The sequence below is a fragment of the Cataglyphis hispanica genome, chromosome 3, assembly GCF_021464435.1.
Source record: "Cataglyphis hispanica isolate Lineage 1 chromosome 3, ULB_Chis1_1.0, whole genome shotgun sequence".
NCBI lineage: Eukaryota > Metazoa > Arthropoda > Insecta > Hymenoptera > Formicidae > Cataglyphis > Cataglyphis hispanica.
The window spans coordinates 5,540,916-5,567,838 of NC_065956.1; the positions used below are offsets into that span (position 1 = coordinate 5,540,916).

The 26,923-nt window shown below is 39.3% G+C and overlaps 1 protein-coding gene across 3 annotated transcripts in view; it reads left to right on the forward strand.

Moving 5' to 3' along the window:
• LOC126848447 (synaptogenesis protein syg-2-like) overlaps window positions 1-26,923 on the forward strand; it is a 266,232-nt gene that overhangs the window by 212,990 nt on the left and 26,319 nt on the right. For all 3 annotated transcript variants that reach the window (XM_050589369.1, XM_050589371.1, XM_050589370.1), the window contains 4 exons: window positions 4,293-4,498; window positions 9,217-9,327; window positions 11,229-11,435; window positions 25,428-25,582. In XM_050589369.1, coding sequence (XP_050445326.1) covers window positions 4,293-4,498; window positions 9,217-9,327; window positions 11,229-11,435; window positions 25,428-25,582 — 679 coding nt within the window. The remainder of the gene's footprint in view (window positions 1-4,292; window positions 4,499-9,216; window positions 9,328-11,228; window positions 11,436-25,427; window positions 25,583-26,923) is intronic.

Sequence of the window (26,923 nt, forward strand, 5' to 3'; positions counted from 1 at the left end):
ATTATTTTTTTACATTAGTCAGATACATATGTTAAAATGAAAAATGAGAGAAATAAAGCTTAATTAATATTATTTTAATTTTCTCAAGTCGAGAGCTAAAGCGTGTCCGCGAATTAAAATCGCGTACTCTACTTCGCTTTATTATGTAATAGGAAACGCGACGGGACGAAAAGCTTCTCATTAACGCTGAATAGCGTCATCTTCCCGCGACGGTCGTCGTGTAAGATAAAAATTTCCAGCTGTATAACGATCGCGAGTGCGTTCCCGCGAATTTCGCAAAACGCCCGCGGCGCTATTCAAAGGTAGAAAGAGCAGGATTATAAATTACTTATGGCGTTCAGAATCATAAAATTCATAACGACGTACAGCGACGTAATATAACGACGGACGAGCGTCGGCCGTTATGTATATAGAGCGCGTCGAACTGTTACAGTATTTGTAGGAATTTACGACGAACCGCCCCCGCTGCAGCTACAACACCGTGCCGTACCATTGCAAACTACCATCCCCCTTTTCTACGAAAGCTCGAAACTTTCACGGTAGTTTCGGAAATTCCGCGCGCAAACAGACTCCCCCGGCGGAAGTTCTTGCTACGCTATAGTAAATTTATAGGCATTAAATAGTCGCGCATTTTTGTAACATTTTCCTCGGCGATGCTTGAACTTCATCTAAAACCGATGGCGTGTCATAAACTTTAGAGACGTCTTGAAAATCAACTTGCAGTTCTGACAAATCTTGCGATTCTCGACAAACAGCATATTGTAAACTCGGATTTGTTTTGAGAAAATTTCTATCAAAGCACATTTTTTTTTTTTTTTTCATCAGAGTTTTTAATATATTCTTACCTGTAAGATTATATCTACTTATACATATATTATGTTAGATATATTTATACAATCATATTTGTTAAATAATTAAAGAAACATTTATTTTTGTTGTTGAGAACCAGTATCCTTTTATTGGACAAAAAATTGATTATACTAAACTTAAAAAAGAAATAAAAGATTAGCGGAAATAAGAAAATGTAGGTATGTAAGAAAGCATAAATCTAACATGAATTATTACACGAGCGAACAATCGTGCGTGACGCATTGTTAAACGCTCGTCGGCGTCGTAATACACGCTTGTGTTTTTTTTTCTTTCTATTATAGCGTATCCTATAATTGCACGCTATGCGGCTATCGTGTCTCCTTCATTAATACACTGATTTCATATTCCGAAGTATACAAAATGTACACTCAGCTATGTATCCGGTAGTCCGATGGCTACAACGGAATCTCATTTTTAAGCACGATGAAAATTCAAATTGCGATAGTACACGAGATCGCATTCTTTCGAAACACGATCGAAAAAGTAGCGACTGATTATTGTTCCCTCCTCGAATGGATACTCATGCCTAAGGTATGGAAACAATATTTAGGGATGTAAAATTTATTTCTCGCCTCACATCACAATTATATAGGGTGACTTTTCGCTATAAAGTGCCAGCGTGTATTTTGCTTACGCGCGAGATTGATTTCAAACTCTCTGACAACTTTCTCGTACAATCGTCGAGTACACGCGCAACGGAAACGTTACGTAGTACGTTCTGACGCAGAACGCGCAGAGATGTTGCGCTATAATTGGTCGCCCTGGCTTATGACAGGCATAACCACGTCCCGATATGAACGTCCGACCACTAATCTGTTGTACGCTAGCTGTGTATCACGCGCAATGTCGTTAACACGACATTGCAATGCGTTGCAGTATCGATAGTCAAGCATATATCCTTACGTATATTACAAGTTTGATTAAAATACCTCAATCCTATTAATCGTAATAATTATCGTATTAATCATTAATTTTTCTAATATTTCTCATATTTCATCACGCTCGTAAGAAGCGTAATGTTTTTATATTTACAGATTGGATTAATATAAATATTTTTCTAAAAAGTCATTTTTAATTTATGTAATTTCTCATGAGATAAATGTATCCTCCCAGTTTATACGATCAAAAGGGAATGTGGAAGCGTGGTGTGTGTTTTCTTTATCGTGTCGCAGTACATACAACCTTGACAAATTTAAGAGGTAATGTGTACGCTATTCCTGGGTCCGTGGTATCGTCGCTCGTGTGCTCTTACGGTACCCTGTAACTTTCGAACGACGTACTACGTGTGGTGCAATTTGCAGGCGTGCCGTGCTGTATAAGTAATCGTTTCTGTTGGCCTATCTAGCAACCAACCAAGCTGTTTGGAACCCCCGATCTCTCCACGCTGCCCGCTGCACGTATATATATATATATATATATATATATATATATATATATATATATATACAGGAGAGCATTTCTCGCTTAACGTTTGGCTCGCGCTATTGCAGAGCGTCAACTTCTCTGTTTCGGTTAACTTCCACCTTTTACCTTCTCCGACTGCCAACTGTACGCGTGTGTGTAAACGCGCGTGCATACACGTGTTACGTCGGCACACGTGTTGGATGCAACCAGCGAGGGAATGCGTCCGCGGAAGTACCGCATCGTTGTTGTTCGGCATATGGGAGAGCATGCGATCGCGCTCTCGGACGAAGCGGTACACGCTTCGCCAGCTGGCGGGTGTACTGGCTCGTAATACACCGGAGGAATGTACAACGGCGTCCCTTCCATCCCCTTCCATCCCTCCGGCGCCCTAGCCGTACCATTTAGCCCCCTCCCTCCCTCCTCCTCCCTCCCCTCCCCCTCTCCCCTTCGTCGTCCTCCTCCGGTCCGTCCGGATACGCGCGGCCGAATCTGGTACCTACCAGGCGAGGCACTCGTGGTATTTCCGCAAATTCGATGCTCTCTCGATGTCCCGGTGGCGAGAGGTATGCGAGGAGATGGGGAATGGGGATGAGTTGGGTCACACCACTGGGCGATCTGCGGTGAAGCGTCTGTCTGGACGGTCGCAGCGCGGCTCCCTTCCCGGGCGATGCATTCGAGTAAGGAGAACGACCGGCTGGCCGATACATTTTTAATTAACACCCCGTGTGTACAGCTCGACACATGATTCTTTTCTCTGTGCCATCGATGCGACAAACAGGGCATCGAATATCAAATTCGGCGGCTCTGACTATCATTTATTAGAGAAGATGACGGATTAGATGAGAGGGGAGACATCCGTGATTTTAAATTTTTCCAAAAATAACGAGTCGATCATTACGCGTGTGTTATATTGTATGGAATACAATATTATATTATAGGGATTATATTGTCTGTGTTACGAAATTATATAAGATTGTAGAAAAAAGATTTTGAAAACGAGTCTGTCTTTGCGCTCTACAATACACACATGTGGTAGAGACGAGGATAATAGAATTTTTACGGCGAGATTTACATTTAATTAAATATATTACACAGTTTCTAGTATATATTTAGTATAAAGCGTACAAAGTTTTAAACGTAAAGTTTATCTTACATAGAACCGGACACACGTACATATCGCATATTAAATTAATTAAATTATACTCTCTCTACTATATGTCATATATGTTCTCTATTATCCAACTTGCTCGCCTGCATCAAATATGCACGAAGCATTCAATGTATTAAAGTGTGGGGGAGTTAACGAAATTCTCTAATCGCGATATTACTTCTGAAGTTTTGCATTTGCTTCACTTTATTTTTCTCGCGACCCGCTACATACTTCCGACACAAAATAGCAAAAAACATAAAGCGACACATGGCGCAGTCATGCCTGAACATGTTATTCGCAATATGATTTTCACGTATACTGTATGACAGATCGTATTGCAAATACTACGCACCCTTTTTCTTGTTTTCTAAATCTAAATCTCTTTCTCTCTCTCTCTCTCTCTCTCAATTTTATAAATTTTTTGAGAAATTTAGTATTTTTTTATTAATCCTATACTATATAAGAGCGCGAAAGAAATATTTAATATATCTGCGAAAGAAATAGTCTAGTTCAGTGAAATATTTTGAACAATATAAATTTAATTTACAAATTTACAAACTATTTTTTATTTCTTTCAGGAATTTTATTGCCATAAGAACTTAGTCTTTGCGCTAGAGAATTTTTATATCGATATACACATAATCTCTTAATTTTTTATTATAACGTATGTAATATGATTAAAAATTGCAAAGATTAAATGGCCATTTCATTAGAGTAGATCTTATCTCTGTCACTTCGCTTTTTGTTCTTTCTCATAATATCTACACACCAGCTGCATGCGCAAACTTTTCGCGATATATTTATGACAAGTCGAATATTCTCGCATTAACGACAAGTGAAGGATATAAAGTGAAAATATCTGTTTCAGTTACGATCTACGCGGCAAGTACTCGAACAAAGCATCGCATTGGCAGGATAAAGAACTTAACGAACGGGCGTTCTTCAGAACAACAACGGAACCAGCAACTTTGAGCGTTAATCATATACAACAGAAGGACGAAGGCGAATTTAGGTGCCGAGTGGACTTTACCACAAGTCCGACTAGAAACTCCAGAATTCAACTGACAGTCATAGGTTTGTATCTTATTTAATAGCATATATCTCATGCCTAAAATATATATCTACAAAAACTTTGTTAGAGAATCTACAAATGATAAAGTATAAAATAAAATAAAATAATATATCAAGCACTTTCCTTTACTTCTAAATTTTGATAATTTAATTAGCATATTCCACAAAAGAGAAATGTTACAAGTATTAATGATGAGCAGTAAAAAGTTATAACATTCCTAAAATTCGTAATTAATCGTAAAGGGGGTAATTTTATCCATAGTAAATTTAATATTTTATTTAATTAGAGATTATTTAATCTTGCGATAGTCAGCATAATTTTACATTACATTTTCAAAACTAATAATTTATTTTATAACGATTATTAAAACTTTATCACTTTTCAACGTAGTTAGTTCAATCATCATGCGTAGGACATTAATTCCTGTTAATATTGCAGATAGCTCAAAACGAATCGATTAACGCAAATAATCGCATGAATAAATTGCTCTTTTTACACATATATTTTACATATAATATTTCATATAATATATTATTAGTTAAAATATATTTGTATGTAATTAATAACTTTATATCATAATGATTGAAAAATATTAAAATAATCATGAACGTTATTAGCCAAGTTATAATTTATTGATTACAGCGGTAGAACTTTGATAGAGAATTCTATTATGCACGATTCGTGAAAATACATGTTCAATGGGAAATAGTATGCAAGCAAATTCCATTAGTTAATTTCATATAGTTGGAATAGTTAAATACGTAATTTTCATTGTGTCTGTTGGCCGCCTCGGTGTTTTTGATATTCTATATTCTATATCATTCTACATCATTCTATATCATATCCCTATCTATTATTCTTGATATACGTATTACATTAAATTAATTTTCATTAAAGAGAACATTCAAAGAATCATTAAGAGGGATAGATTTTTTCTATGATTAATAAATTTTATATATATATATATATATATATATATATATAATTATATTATATTCAATGAAAAAAAAAAAAATATTTCCATCATCATGTTGCTTTGATCAAACTGAAAAAATAATTTCTATTGCATTTTACTTTCATTCATAGTCATTTTAGAATTGCTAAAATTTCGACAATTTAATCTGCGAATGTCATTAAGTAATATTCAAAAGAAAAATTATTATAACAGAATATCGGAGAAAAGTACATCTTTTTATTTCGTGAGAAAAGAATCTCTCGCGCACAGTATCTTCTTTATATTACAATTCACGTCTCTTTTGTCTTCCTTTCTCGTAGTCGTTGTTGCAACACCATTTACCTGTCACAAAAGACGTTTGATCCCCGTCTAAAGCGCTGCGCGCTGCTTCGATTATACACTTCGAAAAGCTTAATGTATCCTGAAAAGGGACGAGATTTTTCAAAAGCGACGTCCACTTCGAAACTGGACATTTCTTTCGGCGATCGTGCAAAGAGCGAAGCTTTCCACGAAAGAAATTTCGTTACATGATTCCTCAATTTACTGGATGTTCGTTTCACGTAGTAACCCTTCGGAAAAAAACTACCAGAGCGCGGTCATTCCCCTGGGGAATCTTACTGTTAGATCGAGAGATAAAAGCTTTTTCGTACGAAACACTCGTCGTCGAAATAACATTAATCCACGATAAAAAATCCACGATTAACGTTCCATTACACGTAGCATTAAAGAGTTCACGTCTTTGTATGTGTATGTGTGCGTGTGTGTACACTTTTTCCCCTTCTGCTATATTTTTTATGCAAAAAAATAAATTCGATAGAACGATTGCGATCTTTGCACAAGACACTCGGAATCGATATAAAATGTGCGCAAAGATTAAAAGAAGGGGATAAGCTACAACCAGCTTATACATATTTCCATTTGGCGAATATTGAATTCTCCGACAAGGATCTCACGTGAAAAGAGCTTAACTCTTGGAGTAGGAGCGTATTAATTGCGGTTGCTTGTCCCTGCGGCGTTCATTCTGATGCAGAAATGTATCTTCGTATTTTCGGAATATATCCGCATCCGGAAACGATATACGTTCTAACTATTCTTCCTCCGCGTCACGTACCGAACATCATAATTTGCGAGGGCACATCAACTCTCCCGCCAATGCTGAAACTTAGGTGCTACAAATTAACTCGTTAAATTTCACCATATCATTTGTCACGCGAAAATGTTCGTTGGCAATGTCCTGGTTCTTCCACGAAGTTCGTGAACAATGGAAACCAGTCGCCAACGAGAGAAATGCAGCAAACATTTCTCAAGCTTTGTAGAAATTAATAAAATACATTATAGTATATTTTTATGAAATTATCATTGTGCGTGTGTGTATTAAATGAAATTCGAAAGTAAGTTAATAGTTTTATTGTCACAGGGAGATCTCCTAGTTAAATTAGAGTTACGTTATTTTTAACTTTAATTTCTTTTCCGGATAAAAAGCTTTTATTTTAAAGCATAATAAACTAAAAGTTCATTATTATTATTCTTATTTCATCTGTATAATTTTACTCTGTTCTCGGATGCGTTGTATCACCAAAAACTTTACTCTCTGATTAGCTCGATCAAATCGAAAATGATTGCCCATATTGAGTTTACTACGTAAATTATATTAAATCGCTCGATTATAATAATACATTACATTTAAAGTGTACAAACACACATAATTCTATTATATTATCATGCAATCGATTATCATCTATATTGTCTGGAAAATTCTAGTATTTTGTCGGTATGGATTTTTATAATTTAGTTCATGCACGTTTCGAGCGGTTATCCATATGTAAAGCTGATATTTAGCGGGTATTATAAGGGGAGAGTGGCTGCGGTTAATACCAAAGAATCCGCTAATGTATCGATTGTACTCGATATAAAATGTAGAGGATACGGTATAATCCTACTTTCAGAGGTGCTTCACTCGTCGCTATTTCCAGATGGTATCGGATAACGTTTTCACGTCGGGACTTTCTCACTTGCACGATATCGTGACCGACGGCTTAACTCGGCGCGTCCATGTTAATCCGGTTTATTTCCTACCCGGTTCACCGCTTCAATTTGTCCTGCTCGGACACGTGTCCGTGTGTTCGTGAGGGTAATTATAAAGTAGAACGGTTGAACTTTAACTCGATGTACGAGGTATGTAAGGTCGTTATAGCCTGTAAAGCCGCGTCCTTAATTACGCGCAATAATCGGAGGAGTGAAAAGAAAGGCTGCATTCTCGCGTCAGAATCTTAAAAAAAAAAGAAAGAAAGAAAAAATATTATCCGAGACAAATTTGTAAAATTTAAATTTTACAAAAATGCCAATTAAAAAATCGCGATTGTATTCTAACGCCGCTATATGGAATCGGGTGGCGATAACGATCGATTCCGTTCGAGGTTCCATTCGCCATTGTGAATTTTCATAGGGCGGCCCGTTTCGTTTGGACGGACATCCGACATCCCGACCGCGACTGCAGCCTATCTTCGAGGCAATACGCCCGCTACTCACCTTCTGACGTTCCGACACGCCGCTATTTCCGATATTCAATTGCCAGCGTTTACACGCCACGATAGTTCCACCTTCCACACCCATCCGCATGTCGGAGCTAAAGCTATATACGACCAACGATCCCCGCATGATATCACCCTAACGTGCCCTTTTGATACCTCGTGGCGCATTGTTTCCTTGCACGCAAAATGCTTTATTGCGCGCGCCATGGGTATACCGAATTACATCGACATAATAAGAGGTTTGTAAACTATCTTGAAAGGATCGCAGCTGATATCAATTTAAGAGGCGTCCCTCGCTTGTGTATACACTTGACTGAAATCATTCGGATTAGCGTGCGATATAAGAAAGATTCATACATTAATTAATATATATTTAAATTTTTTTTTACACGATACGGGACGTATCTCTCGGAAGAGACATCAATTTTCTTTTTTTTTTTCTTTGCATTATATCTTACTCCGTTTCTCGAATTCGAGGGTTCACGAAACTACTCTGCGGCGAGAGCCGCGAATGGCCTTCGTGTTGGCTCACCCGAGTACGAGTTTCAAGCGGTTACCTGCAACACCTGTACACCTGCTTGTTCGACTTATTCGTGCGGTGTTCGTGGCACGAGTATCGTGAATTACTCCTCCCCGGACGCCGCTGACTTACATGGAAAGTTTCCTATCTGCGCTTAAATAGCTCGTAGCGATGTTAGAGGCGGTCAAACTCGAAGCTACTCGAACGATTGGCTGCGCCAACATTGTATCTGTACAATCGCGTACTATATCTAACGTATAAAAGCATATCAAAATTACGAAGTAAGCGCAGATATTTCTCACGCAGGTATTCTTTGCACTGGGATGCAGAAAGTGAAAACTTAATCAAGAAAATGGAGCATTAAAATATTTATCAACTTTTTACATTAATTATATGATGTAATAATTATATGATGCTATATTACATGACTGACTAATATATGCCATGCTACAAAAAAAAAAGATAGTATCTTTGAAACTGTTATATTGACCTAAAAAAAGGAAAGATTTAAATTGCATAATTTTATGGAATTTCAAATATTTTATTTTATGACATGATCGATAAAGAAAAATTTCTTGCGAAACTATAAACCTATTTATAAATTCCATTCTTTGAGAATCATTGACCTAAAGTAATTTGTCCTTATTTGAAATTACGCACACGTGTCGTGACACACGTGACATTTTATCTTTCTTCTTTTTTCTCTTGTTACAGAGCTGCCGCGTAAGCCGAACATTATCGACGACCAGGGAACTGCCGTCTCGGGGATTGCCGGACCTTATGCAGAAGGCGGTGACATGAGATTGCATTGCTACGTCATTGGAGGTAAGTCCTACTTTCTATAATGAGAGACAGGTTGAATGAAAATACCCTTCCCTCTCGTTCCTACCTCCCCCCGCCCGCCCCCTTCCCGTCGAATATTCTATTTTGAAGTCGTCTTTGTGAATACGCCGCAAAACAGTTGGTATAGAATAATTGATACGAGTGGAATATACGCTCTTTTAGTTCAACAATATCCTCTCGTTCTCACATGTAAAACAACCACGGTCCAGTTCAGTTCATTCTATAAAACGAAGTCATATTATTCTAAGACATAGCGCCTAATTAAAACACGTAACTTAATGTTATGGATAAAAAATATTTTTCTAGGCCTTGATAAAATTTTTTGAATTTTTTGAATTGTTTTTGAGATTCTCTTTTCGTTACACATGTGTATTTAATACTATATCAGATAATTCTCTCTCTCTCTCTCTCTCTCTCTTTTTGATATGTCATAATACCTCGTTTAGCATTGCGTCACGAAATTTTGGATCCTCGCAAGAAGGGCGATAATTCGAATATCGCTTTATTATCATTGCTTAGATTTTCCTTCAACCCTCGTCTTCCGCATAAATATCCGCGGGATTATGGGAGTACCGTTGCCAAGATTGTTAAACGCTTCGACAAAGCGACAAGTCGAGTCTGCTTTAGCGGCAGTCGTGGTGCATGCATTCGCGTCCAACGCTTCCCTTTATTCTATTACATTTTAATATCCGGCCGCGCGCCGCTGTGTTGGCAAGACAAGGGGCAATAACGATAATAAATTTATTTTTATTACCTCGCATGCCGCCACCCGAGGGACACAACAGAGCTATACAACTCTTGTACACTCTTCACTCGCTGCCTACAATTCCACTCTCCTCCCCCTCCCTCCCTCCCCTCCTCTCGCCGCTCGTCGCCACGTGTTTTTCTGCTTGTCCCTTTTGAACGAAAATAGGTCCGGTAAAAAATAATGAGGTCGCCCCAGCACATAAGCTAGACCGCCCCGTCGACTCACCGCCTCCTTTTAACGGGATATTCACCCTCGGGGGATTATCCGCACGCAACGACCATTATGAATTATGAATTAACGCGTACTGCGAAGCGTACCTGTACCTGATGTAGGGCGGGCGGAAGGGTGGATGAGTGTGTATGTACATACCTATCTATAAGCATGAAAGCCACGGCGATCGTTCGCGAAGAAATAGTATAAGATAGGTGGAACGTGCGGGGGACAGAGGAGGGAAAGGGGGTGAGCGATACATTGCGCAGATAGTGTTGCAGATATGCCGATGCCGGAATAATGCAGACAGTTTTTTTGCACGGGAAAGTGTGTAAGCTCTCTCATTAGCATTCTCTAGAGCTAAAAATATTAAAGCTTGAGGCTAAATATATAAATGACAATATGTCCAGTCATATACTGTCCCACCCCATTTATTCTTATGTCCCGAATTTATGAAACATACTATTATAAAAGATTTTACTTTTGATGCTTTTAGTCAAATGATATATTTGTTTAATTAACCTTTTAATTAATGATATATTTTCCAGCAACTCGCAGTATTCGACATGATAATTAAGTTATATTTAAAATAGAAAAATCTTTCTAATAATATCGCAATTATTTTTATTTTTATGTGTCTAATTATAATACCTATTTTAAATCCAATCTATAACATCCATTTTAAACGTGCAATATATCTTTAATTAGCGTATTATTATTAAGCTTTTGCTATATATTGCTATATTTTGCTATATATTATCCTAGTTGCAGAGGATATGCAATAGATAAAAATAAAAAATAAAGTCAAAAATGTTATCAAATTTTTATAGCGATATATTTTTTAAATTTCTTTCAATAATCAATTCTCTTTCTCTCTTGTATTTTTTCTAAACTGATAAATAAATTTTACGACATCTGTTTTCAGGTCGTCCCCCACCTAAAGTGAGATGGTGGCGCGGAGAAACGCTTTTAGATTCAAAGGATGAGCCGGATGATTCCCAAGATGTTCGTAAAAACACGCTTATCGTCAACGAATTGTCAAGAGCGGATCTTCACGCGGTGTTCGAATGTCAAGCATCCAACAACAATATCAGTCAACCCGTGTCAATGTCGGTAGCAATTGAAATGCATCGTAAGTAACTAGAATCTTTTTTCAACAAATACATTTCTCTTGTAAATTGCAAATCGATTTTGTTGATCTCAACGTGTTATTTTTTGACACGCAATGTTTTCCTCAAAAAAAAACTACGTAAATAATAATATTATAACGCGTATAAAAGAAAAAGTATATAAAGCGTTCGTATTATTAAATTATAAAATATTAAAAATGCTCCTTGTAGAGTGCAAAACTTGAGTCATAGATAGTTGAAACTCGTGAAGCTTCGTAGTTTCGTTGTGTTGCGCCGTAGTTACAAAGTGTAACACCGCCCGCGGTCTCTCAGGAGGATAAATCCAAAGGGTACAATCGATCCATGTCCGCCTCTTTCTCTCTCTCTCTCTCTCTCTCTCTTTCTCTCTTTTCCCCTTTGTGAATCGGCGCAAAAGGAATGCATTTGCGAATCGTACCAAAGGGAAAATCTGCGTTGTCGAGTAAACGAAGCTGAATACCGAAGCGGGAAAGTATTTAACCCGGCCTCTCGGCTCGGCCGCGGCTTCGAATCCGCGCAATCCCGTTCATCCCGCAGCCCACGTGTTCCCGATTTCTTCTTTCTCCCAGCACGGTATTTCGCTTCCATTTCCGTTCTCCCAGCTTTGGGTCACGAACAAGAATTACAAGGCGATGTTAAATGACAGGGATAATTAACTCGATTTTTACACAATCATGACTTTCGCATCTCGATTGCGCGAATCTTTTCAAATGTCTTTACAATGACCATTAATATTTTTGCAATCGCGTGTATTGGATTTCGCATTTGATATGAATGATAAAAGGAGAGGAAAAAGTTATTTCGTGCTTTGTCACTTGAAAATTCTCTATGGCGAGATTCGGAGAGTGGCATCTCTTTTATTTCTTGGATATATAGTACGTTTTATGCTAATTGAAAAATATCAAAAAATTTCACAGTACAATGTAGCCATTCTGCCAATGTGGATAAAATTTTATTCTGTTATTCTGATGATTTTATATAAAAATGTGTATGCGTTACTCAAGACTTATTCTTTAACTAATCTCACAAGCGGAATTTATTTTACTGAAAATTAATTTGAAACTCAGTTATAAAAATACTTAAGATTGAAAATTTAAAAGGAGCAAAAAAATTATCTTTAAGTTTACATTAAAAAAGTTTGATTTATTTACCAAAGAATATTAAAGTGGAATAAAAGTATTTGACATACGATATTAAATTATACGAATACACTGTATAATTTAACATCAATTTGAATATACCATCTAATTTATACACAATGTAACACACATGCAATAATATCCTTGCATGAGACTAATCTAAATTGAGATGCAGTCCCGCAATCTCTAAGAGACGACGTGCAATTGATCCGTTGACAGAATAACAAACCGTGCGTTATATTACCAATATTTATAACAAATACCTCAATTTCCGCGAAATGGTGTATCCGTTCGGCCACGCAATTTGTCTGCAAGTTATTCGGGATAAGTGAAATGCGTCCTCTCGACGAAATATGAGGAGGATGAAATGAAGGGAGGAGAGAACAAGAGAGAAATACGAAGGGAAAGAAAAAGAGATGATAGGGAAAGTAAAGCGAAATAGAATCGAAGAGGGCAATGCATATCGAGAGTTGAAACGCATAATGTTCCTCGGCGACGGCGAGCTCGATTTCGGAAGCTTTCGCTTTTTTATTAAATTCCAAGAGAGGGAGGGGATTCTCTTCTCGGGTCAGCCGAGAAGTCGCGCGAAAAGTCACCGCGGTTTTCCCGACTTTATCACGCTCTCGCGGAGTGCATCTAAAATTGGCTCATCCCCCATTTCGCCGATGCTCATCGACAGTGCCGCGGTCTTATTATTATCTTCTCAGAATCGAATATTCCTCTCGCTTCGCGCGACGCTTCAAGCGGTGGTTTCCGTGAGCGGAAAGCGTCGCAAGGAGCTCACAAAGAAAATTAATAGTTTTAGCAGAGAAAGTTTTTTGTTGAAAAATAGTACGAATGTAAGTCTTAAGAGAAAAGACATAATTACACGGGTCTTTTATAATGTAATTCGCAAGAACATTTCTCTTTGTAAGAAGCAACATCCGTTAAAAAAGTAAACTTTTAGTTTTTTAACCAAAATATGAAGAATGACTAGACAATCGACAATCTAAAGACGAAGAATAGGAACGATAAAAGCACACACAAGTGTGGAACATTAGCGACGACACGATGGGATGACGGTAATAAAAAACGTCGATAGATACTTTTTTTAGCGAAGTGATAATGCATACTCTCTCGCGCGATAAAAAGCACGATTTTCATTGTGAAAATAGAATTTACGAGATCAGGCGAATATGTCGGCGGAAATCGATTTTGTTCGCGAAATTATCGAAAATCCATCCTTCTTTTTACTCGCATGCGGATCCTTTTTATTGGACGCGCGTGCACTTAACGGCGACAAGCGCGACGAACGATGAAGAAGAGCGAATCATTATATATCCCGTAAAATCCCGCGTCCAATTATTATCTCATCTCTACCTTTCGCGCATCTTACGGGCAAACATTCCGAGAACACCGATGATCGTTCGATTGAAGTCATTAAGCCCCGATTTTCATAACGCACATGCTATACATGCGTGAGAAGATCGGCTGATCGATGAAAGACGTTAAGGCATTAACGACGAACTGTAACGAGCTGTAACGAGTTGATGGCTCGCGCCGGATCGATTTCGTCTACATATCGCGAAGCACCGAATCCGCATCGCTAAATGTCACTGTTGCATACCGTGTTTTAGTGGTGATTACAATAAATCGCGTAAAGAGCACTTTGCTCTTTCTCCCTCTTTTCCCTTTTTCGCTTTCTTCCTCCTTTCTTTCTCTCCGTCTCTCTTCTTCCCTTCCCTCGCACCTCGCTACCTCTCTCTTTTCGGCATAAAAACTCGGCACATACCGCCCGTATTTTTTGCCGTATATCCGTCATGACCGAGCGATGCACACTCGTCGTAAAAATATAAAGGTACGGTGGTAAAAACGTGAGAGTGCGCGAGCGCTTTTAGCAAAGTGCGGATCTTATATAGCTCGCGCGCATAATTACAAGCTCCTATCACAGGCCGTCTAAAAGTTGGCGAATTAAAGCGGATTTTGCATTCAATTATTTTTAATTAGACGGAAAAGTTGCGGACTCCACGCTTACACGGTGCTCTCGTGAAAAAGTGCGATACACACGAGAAAGTTACATCCCGCGCAGCCATTAAGCGGAAAACGGCACTTCCATCGATCTCGAATAGATCAAACACGAGAGAAGGAAGAATCTCAGACGTGATTTATCGATAATCTTATCGGGGAATGATAAGAATAGAGCAGACGATATTTCGCGTTTCGTCGAAGCCTGATTCGCGATTAATATAAACGACATGTATAACGCACTGATGTAGCTTAAATATTTACACGCTAAACACGATTATCTACTAACGACATCAGTTTTGTTCTAGCGAATAATTTTCCGCACAAATTATCACATATATATATATATACCTTCGAAATGAATCGTATCGCATATTTGATGCAATTCCACCAGCCCTCTTCTCCCTCATCACCATCGACGATCAAAAATACATACCTCGCGCTGCAACAATTCAATACAACCGTTATGTAAATAGGTCCTCGGACGGGGGATTCTGCAAAAGAAGATAGAGGAATGAGCATACATAATTATCTGGGCCACGTGCCCATTAACCGGTCTATCGGCTTTAATTTCCGCTTTGCGTTTACGCCGAATAACACAGGAAATAAGCGCACTTCTCAGTTCCTCTCTTCCTTCTCCTCCTCCTCCTCCTCCTCCTCCTCCTCCCGAGCTCCCTCCCTTTCCTTTCTTCTGCTATGCATCTCCAGCCTGCGGTATATCTACATATCTCTCAAGGTATTATATTCGGCGGCCATCACTCGTATATAGACATTACGCCATTCCACGGGTTTTATTGCCCGGCGTTAAAGCTCGCTCTTTCGCGATGAGGCAGGACGAAGCGAGCTTTCGGTGAGCTTTCTTCCTCTTGCACCTTTGAACCCCGCCGTCTCCGGCGTGCAGCCTCCCCCTCCCCCTCCCCCTCCCCCTCCGCCACTCGGGCCGTCGGGTCGGGATCATCCTCAACCCTCTTAAAACCGCCGTGCACGGTGGCATCGGGCAAGGTAGGAGCGAGGGAGAGGGGGAGGAGACGAGGGCCGCCTCTCTTGGATTCCGCAAAGGATTAAACCTCATAAATTCCATGGAGCACTCCGTGGAATTATCGGTATGCGCGGCCTTACATCCGCCTCTCTGCCGCCTTTTATGGACAAACGAGAGCGATTTCCACGCGACTTTATGCTTTCCAACCTCTTTACCCCTCCGCTAACCCTTCCCTCTCCCCCCGTGCTCGCCTTTCTGCTCATCCCTAGAGTCGGCTGATCGTACGATTCCAATGGACATACGTTCGAGCATTTGCATGACTGGCGAATTGCGAATGGACGGGAGAGTATTTCGCCTGATGTCGCGAAGGTTGACGTTTTGTGACGTGCATGGGAAAATGCAGTTTTCTGCTTGCGAGAACTTATAGAAATCTCATATCGTTGCACTGAGAGATCGACTATCGACATTCTATGATGGAATCGAATTAAATGCATTAAATTGATATTTGATTGGATTTTCTTTAACTGGTAGAAAATATTTATGGCGTGGAAAAATGGATATATATTGCGCGATATTTCAGAGAGAAGATTAAATGTGAAGAAAAGCGGGAAATATTTTTTAACTGAATTATCCATAGAGCATGCTGCATATAAATAATCTACATTTTTTTAATCAATTTAGAATATTCTGTTATATAATAAAATCCATTCTATATTGATATAAAGATGAAATCTAATATTCTTCATTTTTTCCGATAACTAAAAATGTATTTTATTGTATAACACGGTATAAATATTACTTTTCTTTTGTTTCTCTCTCTCTCTCTCTCTCTCTTTCTCTTTTATAGAAAAAAATATTTTACATTGCATATTTTTTTTAAGTTTTACGCACGATATATTAAGGCGAATCATACAATCATAATTACTGTTTTTAATATTCAAGCATAATATAATGTCAATATAGTGACTTTTGATATTATGATAAAAATGAAGGGAGCGGATCGCGATTTATGAACGGAAAACATTTTCGATGTCCCTATCGAAGAGTAAATCGACCTGGTCCTTCGGTCAGCCAGCAAACGTTTGATAATAAATAAACCACGGTCGTTAATATGAGCCGTGACAGGAGGGGTGTGCACGAGAACGTTGCGAAATAAATTATCAAAACGTACGGCGTGCTGAACGATGGCCGCACGTATAACGCAGTTTAATCGCGGATCATTATTATTTCACGGTTCATCGAGTCTTTCTGCGCAAAATTTCGAAGTACCGCCAGTCGGCGTACATCGCGTGTCACATTCAGTTGTGTGTGCCGTGCTTTTGAAATCCCATTATTCCGAGAAAATTAATATTTAACGCTTATGCGCTCGAAAATCGTCGCATTTACAAATGGAGCACCCGGTAATGGCATATTTTTCCCCGGCACAGGTTTATCGCACGAATTATTTTCACCGGGATGCCCGCTCGTTCACCGGCTCACTCGTGAGAAATGGAAATAAACCGCGGGCGCGAGACGCGAAGGGAAAACCGATACGACACGCGGCGCGAAATTAAAATAATTGCGAATACTTTTCAAATTTTATCTAAGTGATAATAATGCAGGAACATCAGCGAAACCTTCTTCTAACGGTAATTTCGTTGAAAACTTCTCCACCATCGCCATCGCGATTTAAGAACGAAACTGTATTCATTATTCGCCGGAGTGGTCGAGAAGTTCGGAGCTAATCAACTGAGATTTCTTTTTTTTTTCTCTAACTAAGCAATATAAAGTATGGCGCCTTACACTTGGTACTTCTCTTTGCAGAAGTAATGATTTTTGTTTATTTTGAGAACTTGACAAGAAAACTTTATACATTTTATACGCCTTTTAAAACTTATTGCAAATACTTATATCGTGTTACGTAAATGCGCGATGCTCTATATTAAGATCGCAGGTATATACATTAGATATTTATGCGTGCATGTTTTTAGTAAACTCTTATACATCTCGCGTATATTTTAAGATGGTAGATAAAGTTATACGACACCGCGTGTATTTTCTGTATAAGCGTAGAAGAATGTTTTTATGTAACGCTGATGAATATGCTCTCGTGAATATACAACATAATACAATATTAATAACAGGAGAAAATCTCTTATATCTTCTACTTTCTCAACAATTTTCCGTGTCATGTAATTGTAATCATTTGATATAATTCGAATCGATGAAATCGGAGACGAAAGGTTTCAATCTTGCTTGCGAGTGGGAGAAAGACGGAGCTTTCGCCGGGAGGAAGAGAAAAAAAAAAAAACTCGAGAAGATTAATGTAACGAATCAGTCTGGCTAACCTTTGATCGAATCGTACCGTATCGAACGTGATACTCCGGATTTATAGAGCTTATTTGATACCCTTGTTAATAAGTCTTAACAAAGGTCGATCCTTTTTCCATTTCTCTCAGTCTTTGCTTAATCCAGCACAGAATAGCAGATATTTTTCTCCGACGAATATTATATAACAATGAATCATACAAATTACCAAATTATATCGCATATAATCGTGTAGTAAGTATATTAATTGATACTTTTTAATTAGTTGGAACTATATATAAACAGTCTACATCAAAAAGCCGAGCATTCTGTTGAGATGCAAAAGGCCGTACAAATGAGGGGTTACATCAAAAGCGGACTAGCGCGGACAACGGACGAAACGAGATCACGTGTACGTTATCGTTTCATTAAAACCTGAAAAGGAGCGAGGATGGAGAGAGAGGTAGAATGCGAGAGATAGGGAGAGGAAGATAGGAATAGGATTACACGCCGCAGAATAACGGCGGCGCGGCGGTGCTACAAGCGAGGATGGAAATAGAAGAGGTCGAGTAGGTATAATATGGTAGTTCGGAAGAGGGCGAAGAGCGAGAAAGAGAGCGACCTTGGGATTGAATCGGCGTTCCCTCGAGAGGGATGGAGAACAAACCCTGGCACTACCTCGTTGTGCCCGGCCCGGCCCGACTCACCCCAACCTAATCGAGCCTGACTAATTAGAGGGCAGTTTGACTGGTAATGGAGTCAGCCGGCGAAATTGGGTGACGGTGGGCCTGATTTACAGTGCGACGTACTTGGAGATTGGTCGCGGAGAATAAGGATGGTACGCGAATGGAGAGAGAAATGGAGTAAGTCCGGACTGCGAACGGGACAGAGAGACGGAGAGGAAAAAAAAAAAAGGAAGAAGTCCGGAAAAAAGACTCGTAATGCCGACGAGAGTTAGCTTTCGGATTGGCTGTTGGTGATCAGGTCGCTTTCTGCGACACGGAGCGAGCATTCAGAAGCCGCGCTGAGCTGATCTTTTTAGGGCTGTGACGTGAGGCGGGTGAGAATCACACCCGGAGCCCCGGAAATCCGCTCAACTTTTAATGGAATCGGCGATTTTTCAATGCGGCTCTCCTTCCTTCCTTCCTTCGTCATGGCTGATAAGTCGCGCGAGACAAAAAGATCCATATCGATGGGATCCACGGTGGCCATTTTGGCCAGAGAGATGTCGCACGCGCGCGAGTATTCATGGAATTGAAAATTGAGAAACTCTTTGGGGAAGAGTTGGCTGGAAAACTAGCTCTCCCTCCCGGGAGAGGAAAGAGAAAAGCCCGTTTTACTCTCCCCGTCCGATCACCGACTATTCGGTCGTTTTTGCGGCTCTCCCGGGCGTACTACGTCGGTGGGAATCCGCGATATCATTTCCCGAGATTAGGCGAGATTTCTTTATGCGAATCTCCTGCTTTTTCCATTGCGTCGACATTTACTTTTCTTTTTCATTCAGAGGGAACATTTATTATTTTTTTCTAAATATGGTAATCATATCGCGGATAGAAGGGAATAAAGATCAGAGATAACAATAACATATATTCGTTTAAAAAATTACAGATGCTATTTATTAATCTTGGAATATTTAAATATTTAATTTCTATATAAACCTATCAAACTTGATTTACAAATGTTTCAAGATATAGAGATCATTCAAACATTTTATAAATTATATTTCAATTTTTCATACTAACATAGTAACTGGATTAATTATTTAATATCTTAATATTTCGCAAATAGAAACAAATATTTTCATTTTATTAGATTTTATTTTATAAATACAAAAAAAAGTGAGGAGACTATAAACACATTTAAAACTAAATTTACTTGATATTCAAAAATAAATTGTATTTTTGCCTAAGTTTAATATAGATCGTAATTCTTTCAAAAGCAAATCACCGCGACATTAAAGCTTAACGTTTTACAAATTTCTCAATGCCGTTAATAAACGATTTAATTACTCACGAAATACGCGCAAAAATTTACAAAAATAAACGCCGTATCGAAGAAACAGCAAAAAAAAAGTCGCGTATAAAGTACACAGCGAAAAGGGAATAAAAAAAAAATATCGAATTGTGTGCGTATATCTTTGAATAGTTAAAGGTGAGACGAGATGGTCTCTGTGTGTTTTCCTCTGTGGTATCTGGTAGCGTCGCGATACAACCACGATGACAACGGGGTAAGCCACCGATGGAATAGCTAAAAGAAGAGAGAGAGAGAGAGAGAGAGAGAAAAGATGATATGAGGAAGAGAGTAAGCAATGAAGGAGGTACAAGTCCTCGAACTGCCGGGGCTTGATTGTATACCGGAGACACGAGACTCTGAAGGAGACAGGAGAGCCCTCTCAGACTACGGTTGAAGTCGAGTGAGTCTCGTGTGACCCCGAGACGAGGCTGTGCTACCCGTGAACAATATCCGCAGCTGTAGAAACACACCCATGTTATACGGCGGCCGTGCATTTACAAATGTTCCCTCGACGCGACCCTCGCCTCCTCCCTCGCTCGCACCGTGATATCTCGCCGACAACGTAACGAGAGAACCGTAAATGTTGCAAGAATTGTCAAGAGACGCACAGACCACGAATAAAGTCGGACCGCTGTCGGGCGACACGCTGGCGTGGCGGGAAACGTTCTTGATTAATGTTATTGGCGATCATTGTTGAGCAGGATAGATGTTGCTCGCAGGGAGAGCTGGAATTAAGGAAAATGGTCAAGCATGGTTTCCTGCACGTAGGTCTGTCATTGTCAACGGATCGAGCGCTACGTAATTGTTGCTGATTCTCTGGAAAGTGCTGCATACGCGTTATACAAATTCGTCGAATGTTAACAATAACGTCAAGGTTTCCAATCAGAATGGATTACGAGCGCACACACGCGTCGTATCTCGAACAAGCTTCCGCGAAATTCTCGGATTACTCGATTTACACGCGAGTATATTATATATATACACCGTGAAAATACTACGGGATAAATAAATTACGCACGCGCAGCACGTCAATAAAATGGCGGAAAATTTACGCGAGCGCGGCCGCAATCATTACACGGGCGAAATAACGGATAATTGATTTACGAACTCGACCATTGAGCAAAGTTTTCAGAAACATCGCTGTTTTCGATCGCCGTTATATAAAGTTTCATAACACGATGCAATTGCTAATAAACGCGAATAAAATCGTGGCCATGACGTCGACGATTCCAAGCGAAATTCGCATTCGCATCTCCTCGACGCGCTCGTGTTTGCGAGAGAGAACTTTAGGCTGGACGAGCTTTTGGACGATCGAAATCACAGTACGATTCGTGTCCACAATAGCCGCGATTCCTTACAAGCAGAATCCGTCGCCGTTAATTTTGTCCGCTGTACTCGGGGCCGACGCTGTATCGCCGACTCTTCATCTACTCAGTTTGAGTTAACTTTGTTTTGCGCTCTATTCAAACAGCATCCACGGCGTCAGGCAGTCTCGCTTACTCATTAGCGTCCTTCCGTCCGTTACTACTAATGTACAGGAGTCGGCCAACAAATTTACACGGCGGATTGCCGGCAGTTACTCATTAGAGCGCCAATGCGCACAATGTAATATCGCAATTCCGCAAACTTCGATGCTAATTATACTATTCGTAGTCATGTATACATTTTGCGCGATATAAAAATTCGCAGGGCCTTTATTTCATTTTTAACAATCATCGTACAAAATGTAGTTCAACAAAAAAAAAAAAAATAACCAAGATAAACAGTGAATATTTTTATAATTTTTCTGAATTTATTTTTTTTTTTTTTTTTTTAATTTATTTTAGATAGATTAATGTTCTAATGATAAGGAATATATCGATATTAATTAATTAATTATACCTTTGATTTTTATTGATTTTTTTATTGTTTTATTGCGATTGTAGATCTAAAGATCTCTATATATTACTTTTTTATCAAATTTTAATAAATTATATTTATTTTATAAATTTTATTAAATATATAAAATAGAGTGATTAATGATCTTCGCAAAATTAATACAATCTGAATAAAAAAAAAAAATAAATGTGTATTATTTTATACTTAAGATAAAATAATTGATTTTCTACCCAAGACTACATCTTATAAAAAGATACATGTACTGAATTTGTAATACACTCTTTCGATATCTTTGTTGCGTAAGTTTAAAAGACGCTTCGAATAGAGAGAATTTAACATATATCTTTCATGCATATGTCATGTTAGGACATCTTCCTGTCTGGAATGACACATGTTGCTGCTCAGGCTCACGTTGAAGGGGGATTGTTTTGCATTTTTCGCGAGGCGAGAAAAAACGGAGAAGCGAAGCGAGACCGCATTCTCTGTTTTGGGTTCACATGTAACATTATTTGCCCGGATACGTGGCGGATACGCTCTGTTTTTATTCGGTGCGTGCACACAACCAATACATTTAATACCTACAATCTTTTTGTCTGTAACTTTGCATTAATTCGGAAACGTAATAAAGCGAGATATGCGAATAAACATGGAGAGTAACGGGCGATGCGGCGCGGACTCACCAAAAACTATCAAACGGTAGCTGCGGGATATCCGGGGCAGAAGTAGGCAGCCGGGATATGCAAACGCGCGACCGTAAGCCCCGGTCGGATTAAGCACGAACGTATTTTCAATTCGCGATAGCAATAAGTTCAACCTCGTCCGCTCGTTCGTTACTCAGCCGCTCTATCTTCTCCTCTAACTCTCTTTCGTTCTGTATCCCCTTTCTCTTTTTTTTTTTTTTCTTGCACTCCGATCTCATTAGTACCGTTTTTATTCTGCTCCCTGCTTCTTACCCGAACTGTATCGAATTCTTTCGCGTTCGTCGGCAATCCCGAGGAATGATTTGACATCCATCGGTACTCTTTATTAGCATTATTTACAGTTCGTCAGTCTAAGCAAGGTTTAGACTTTTTGTATATAAGTATGTATGGGGATAGTATATTATAAACTTTTTTTTTACTGTAAAAATAGTAATTATCAGAACGAAAATTATTAATATTCTTTATAACATCGAATAAATTGCATATCGGTAGATTACTTGCCATTGCATTATATTATCGATTTCTTGTAATGATCCATTTTCTTCTTCAGCAAGCTCCAATTAAAATTTTATTTCACAAAATAAAAGGAGATAGTCTTATTTTTTTTTTTTTTTTTTTGCTCAAGGGTTCATTATGAGAAAATTGCACTAAATTCTCTAAAAAGTATAAATCAAAATAAAATAATTAAAGCTCTTATTATATTTCAAATTAAACATAATATGCTCTGAATAATATATTTTCTAAAAAATTTCTTTTATGCAATTATATGTTATTTGAATTATCAATTTAAAATCTAAGGGTTTAGTCGTATTAAATAAAATTATTCAGTTTAATAAATTATTTTCACTATTCTTTATGAATATATAATGCGTTTCTCAAAATATATAACAATATCAGCAAAATTTATTGTTCTAAAATTTATTGTGCAAATTTATTATTCTAAAAAAAAATTGCAATAAAAGTAAAAAGAGCATTCGCCGAATCTATGGAAGCATTATTTGTATAAATCTGGATCGCGTCATCCATCAGACACCCATTAGACCATCGATGCTGTGTTATCGTGACGCATTCGCATGCTCGTTGAACGCTCAGTGGGTTATCTAATGGACACTGACGCACTTTTTCGCACAACCCTTCGTTCGTCATGACTATCACGACTAGTCGAGCGCATACAATACAGCCCGCGAAAAAGCTGACGAACGTTTATACAACGTGAGAAGAATGTTGCTCCCAGTCACGTCTTTTCCCCTAGTTCACTCACGTAATGACGACAAAGCAAAAAAAGAAAAAAACGCGCACGCGTTGCTTTATTCGTAATAACGAAATAATAAACATGAGAAAAAAAGGAGGCGGAATAAAAGGGTCGACTCCCTGTAATAATCGCCACAACGTTATAACAAGAGATGGGGAAAAAGAAGGAAAAGATAATATTAATATTTCATTAATTTGCAAAAATTGAGAGCGCGCGTAAGCGCAGATTTCGTCTTTTTCATTATAACAAAAATTACTAACAATAAGTACAAAACGAAATCACAATAAAATAACGTTCACACACAAAAGATATTGAGGATCAACTAATGACATTTCGAACACACAGTGTTGTTGAAGATCAGAGAATTGAATAACGCATTCAAGACGGAATTACGAAGCCGCATTTACCGCATAAACACAAAATTGCGTGATGCGAATATGCAACACGATTGTATAGACATTCGAGTACCGGCGGCTTATGCCGGTAATCGTGCTTTTAGCATCAATATGCCGATTGAACACGGTGGGTGAGATTGTAGCTGGTAGATTAAGGTTAGCAAAGGTGAAGGTAATGGTGGACGCGGTGAAAGGAAGGAAGAGAGGAAAATTTTTCATTGCAGTCAAAAGTTCGGCGTACTGAAAGTTTAATTCCGGACTCTCCCCGAGCGCGATGGTGTGCGAGCTGAATGAAAAATCTCTCCTTTGCCTCAACACGCCAAGCTACGTTCGTCCCTATCTCTCGCACAGCCGGCCCTCCGTCGTCGCGCTCGCACTTTTTTCGTTCCCCGGCGTAGCCAAAGAAAGACGTTCCTTTGCCGAGCAGTTGACGATTAAATTCGATGGAGAGATGCCGGGGTGTGGGTGATTCGACCGAGACTTATTTCGCGGTTGAATCGAGCGACTATATCGGCACTTTTATCCACGTCCTCGGGATGTCAATACCATCACTTACCGTGACGCTCTTGCGAGAGGCAATTTAATGTCGCGTAAACATTGAGCGTACGCTCCGTTCACGAGACTTTTAAGTAACTGACTTTTTGTTTAAGGTAATGGATTTCTCATTGAAACCTGCATCTCTCATATCGAGAGGTAATATCTTTAGTTTTATTTTTAATAATTTATACATTACTCTTGCGGGATTTTTTTAAATTTTCTATCTGACAGCCAATTATATCCCACATTCATGTGTCTTAAGAAAATATTTGCTAATATTTTTTAAATTATAAATTTAAAATTAAAACTAATACGATTGAAATTATACTAATACGATTGCACACAAACGAAAAACGGAGTGCAAGAGCGTTTCGCGTTGTTATCACGCTGGCAGTTAATTCTGCAAAACCTCGAGATTAGGCTAAAGATTGATGTTTAACTCCATTTTGTCTGTGCAATTCAATACTTGGCTCAATTAATCAACGTGAAACGCCCACCAGTCCTTAATCTATGAGAGGCGCGGTTCGGAGCTAGCGCGCCACTGCCCTCCCCGAGGCTATCAGGGTGTAGGTTTTGCGGCAATACGTTCAGGGTGGTAACTGTAGCGTGGTACCACTCGTTTAAAACGCATTAGGGAGCGGGCGGACGGTGGTGCAAGTCCGTGGCCGCTCTAAGCACCGCAATTCTGCAGCTGCCGCAATTCTTGTTCGTGCTTTTTGATCGGGCGTCCATCAACGTCCGCGCGCTATTCACCTGGTCCACCTCTTCTGATCGACCTCCTCCGTGTTTCAGTGAGGCCCCTGAGCGTGACGATACTCAGCAGCGAACACGCGCCCCTCAGCGCGAATCGGAAATACGACATCAACTGCATGACAGTCGGTTCAAGGCCACCAGCTGAGCTGTCCTGGTACATGGATGGCAAGAGGCTCGACAATCACACGAACAAGGTAAGACTTGTACAGCTGATCGAACGATATGTCATTAGGATCTGTCATCGTGCGAGAAGGATATGTCTCGTACGAGGAAAACAAATTTTAATGAGAAAAACGACTCTCACGCGGTTGTTAAAATTGTATGAATACTATTGTACGAATGTGTAAAGTATAGTTTAAATATTTTGCTCGCCATGTATCTAATATAATTTACACTCTTTCGAGAAAAAAATAATTTTCTCCTTAATTTTTTTTTTCAAAGCACTTAAAAGGGTTTGTTTGGCAAAAATGTCAACTCATATTTTTATCTGAAATTATTACTTTGTTTCTGCACGTGTGATTTCACACAAGTGTAACTGTTTCGAGTGCCAAAAATACGATATTCGATATTCGTTTTCGATCCTATTGATAAAATGCCGCACGAGTAAAATTAATGTGTGACAACCGTCATAGGCGAAATGCTAGAAAGGGAAACAAACGACGCGAACTGTAAAATAATTTTCTATTCTGCGCTTTCGCGTCGAAATGTGGAGTGAAAAAAAAAAACAGAATGATACATCGTAGCCTATATTTCCTCTTCGCCTAACTCGCTAATGTTATCATCGATACCGCGAGACAATCGATCTCCATTATCTCCTCCTCGCATCACGATCTTTTATCTGTAATATGACGTATCTCGTAGCTATGAAATTCTTATTCGGCGAAACTGAACTATATACCTCCTATAATACCTCCGGGACGAGTCACGCTAATTTGCTGTCGCGAGATGATTCAATGATTCGGCGTAAAAAAAAAAATACGTACCGCATCGCGCGTGCTCGTCGTCGTTTCCTGCGGGGCGCGATATGGAAAAAAAAAAGCAATCGGATTCCATCGAGGAGATTTAACGTGACCGAGGGAGAAGAGCCAAAAAACTGCGCGATCCGAGGGACGTACGCGGCATCTCCTTCGAGACGCCCACGTTTCTCCACGAAATCACTGACATTAGCGCCGGTATCGGTATTTGCATCGTTGCCATTAAGCTCCCCCTTCGACACGCCATGGCGCAATTACCGGATAGTGGCGATGCTTTCGTGATCTCGCTCTCGCTCTTGCGATTTGCCCCCTCTCTCTCTCTCTCTCTCTCTCTCTCTCATCTCTATCTCGCGTGCGCGTCTGCCCCCGCTCTTTGATCCTAACATCACGAGGGAACTCTGTCGTATATATACGAACTCGAAGTCTCGAGCGAACCATCGATCTACGCCCGTCTTGCGTTTCCGCGGCGCAAACTCTTCCTGAAACGTGATTCTTTGACCCAACCGCCCCCAAATTGCATCTCGAATCTCGATGTATACGCCGTCTCTCGCAACTACGGTT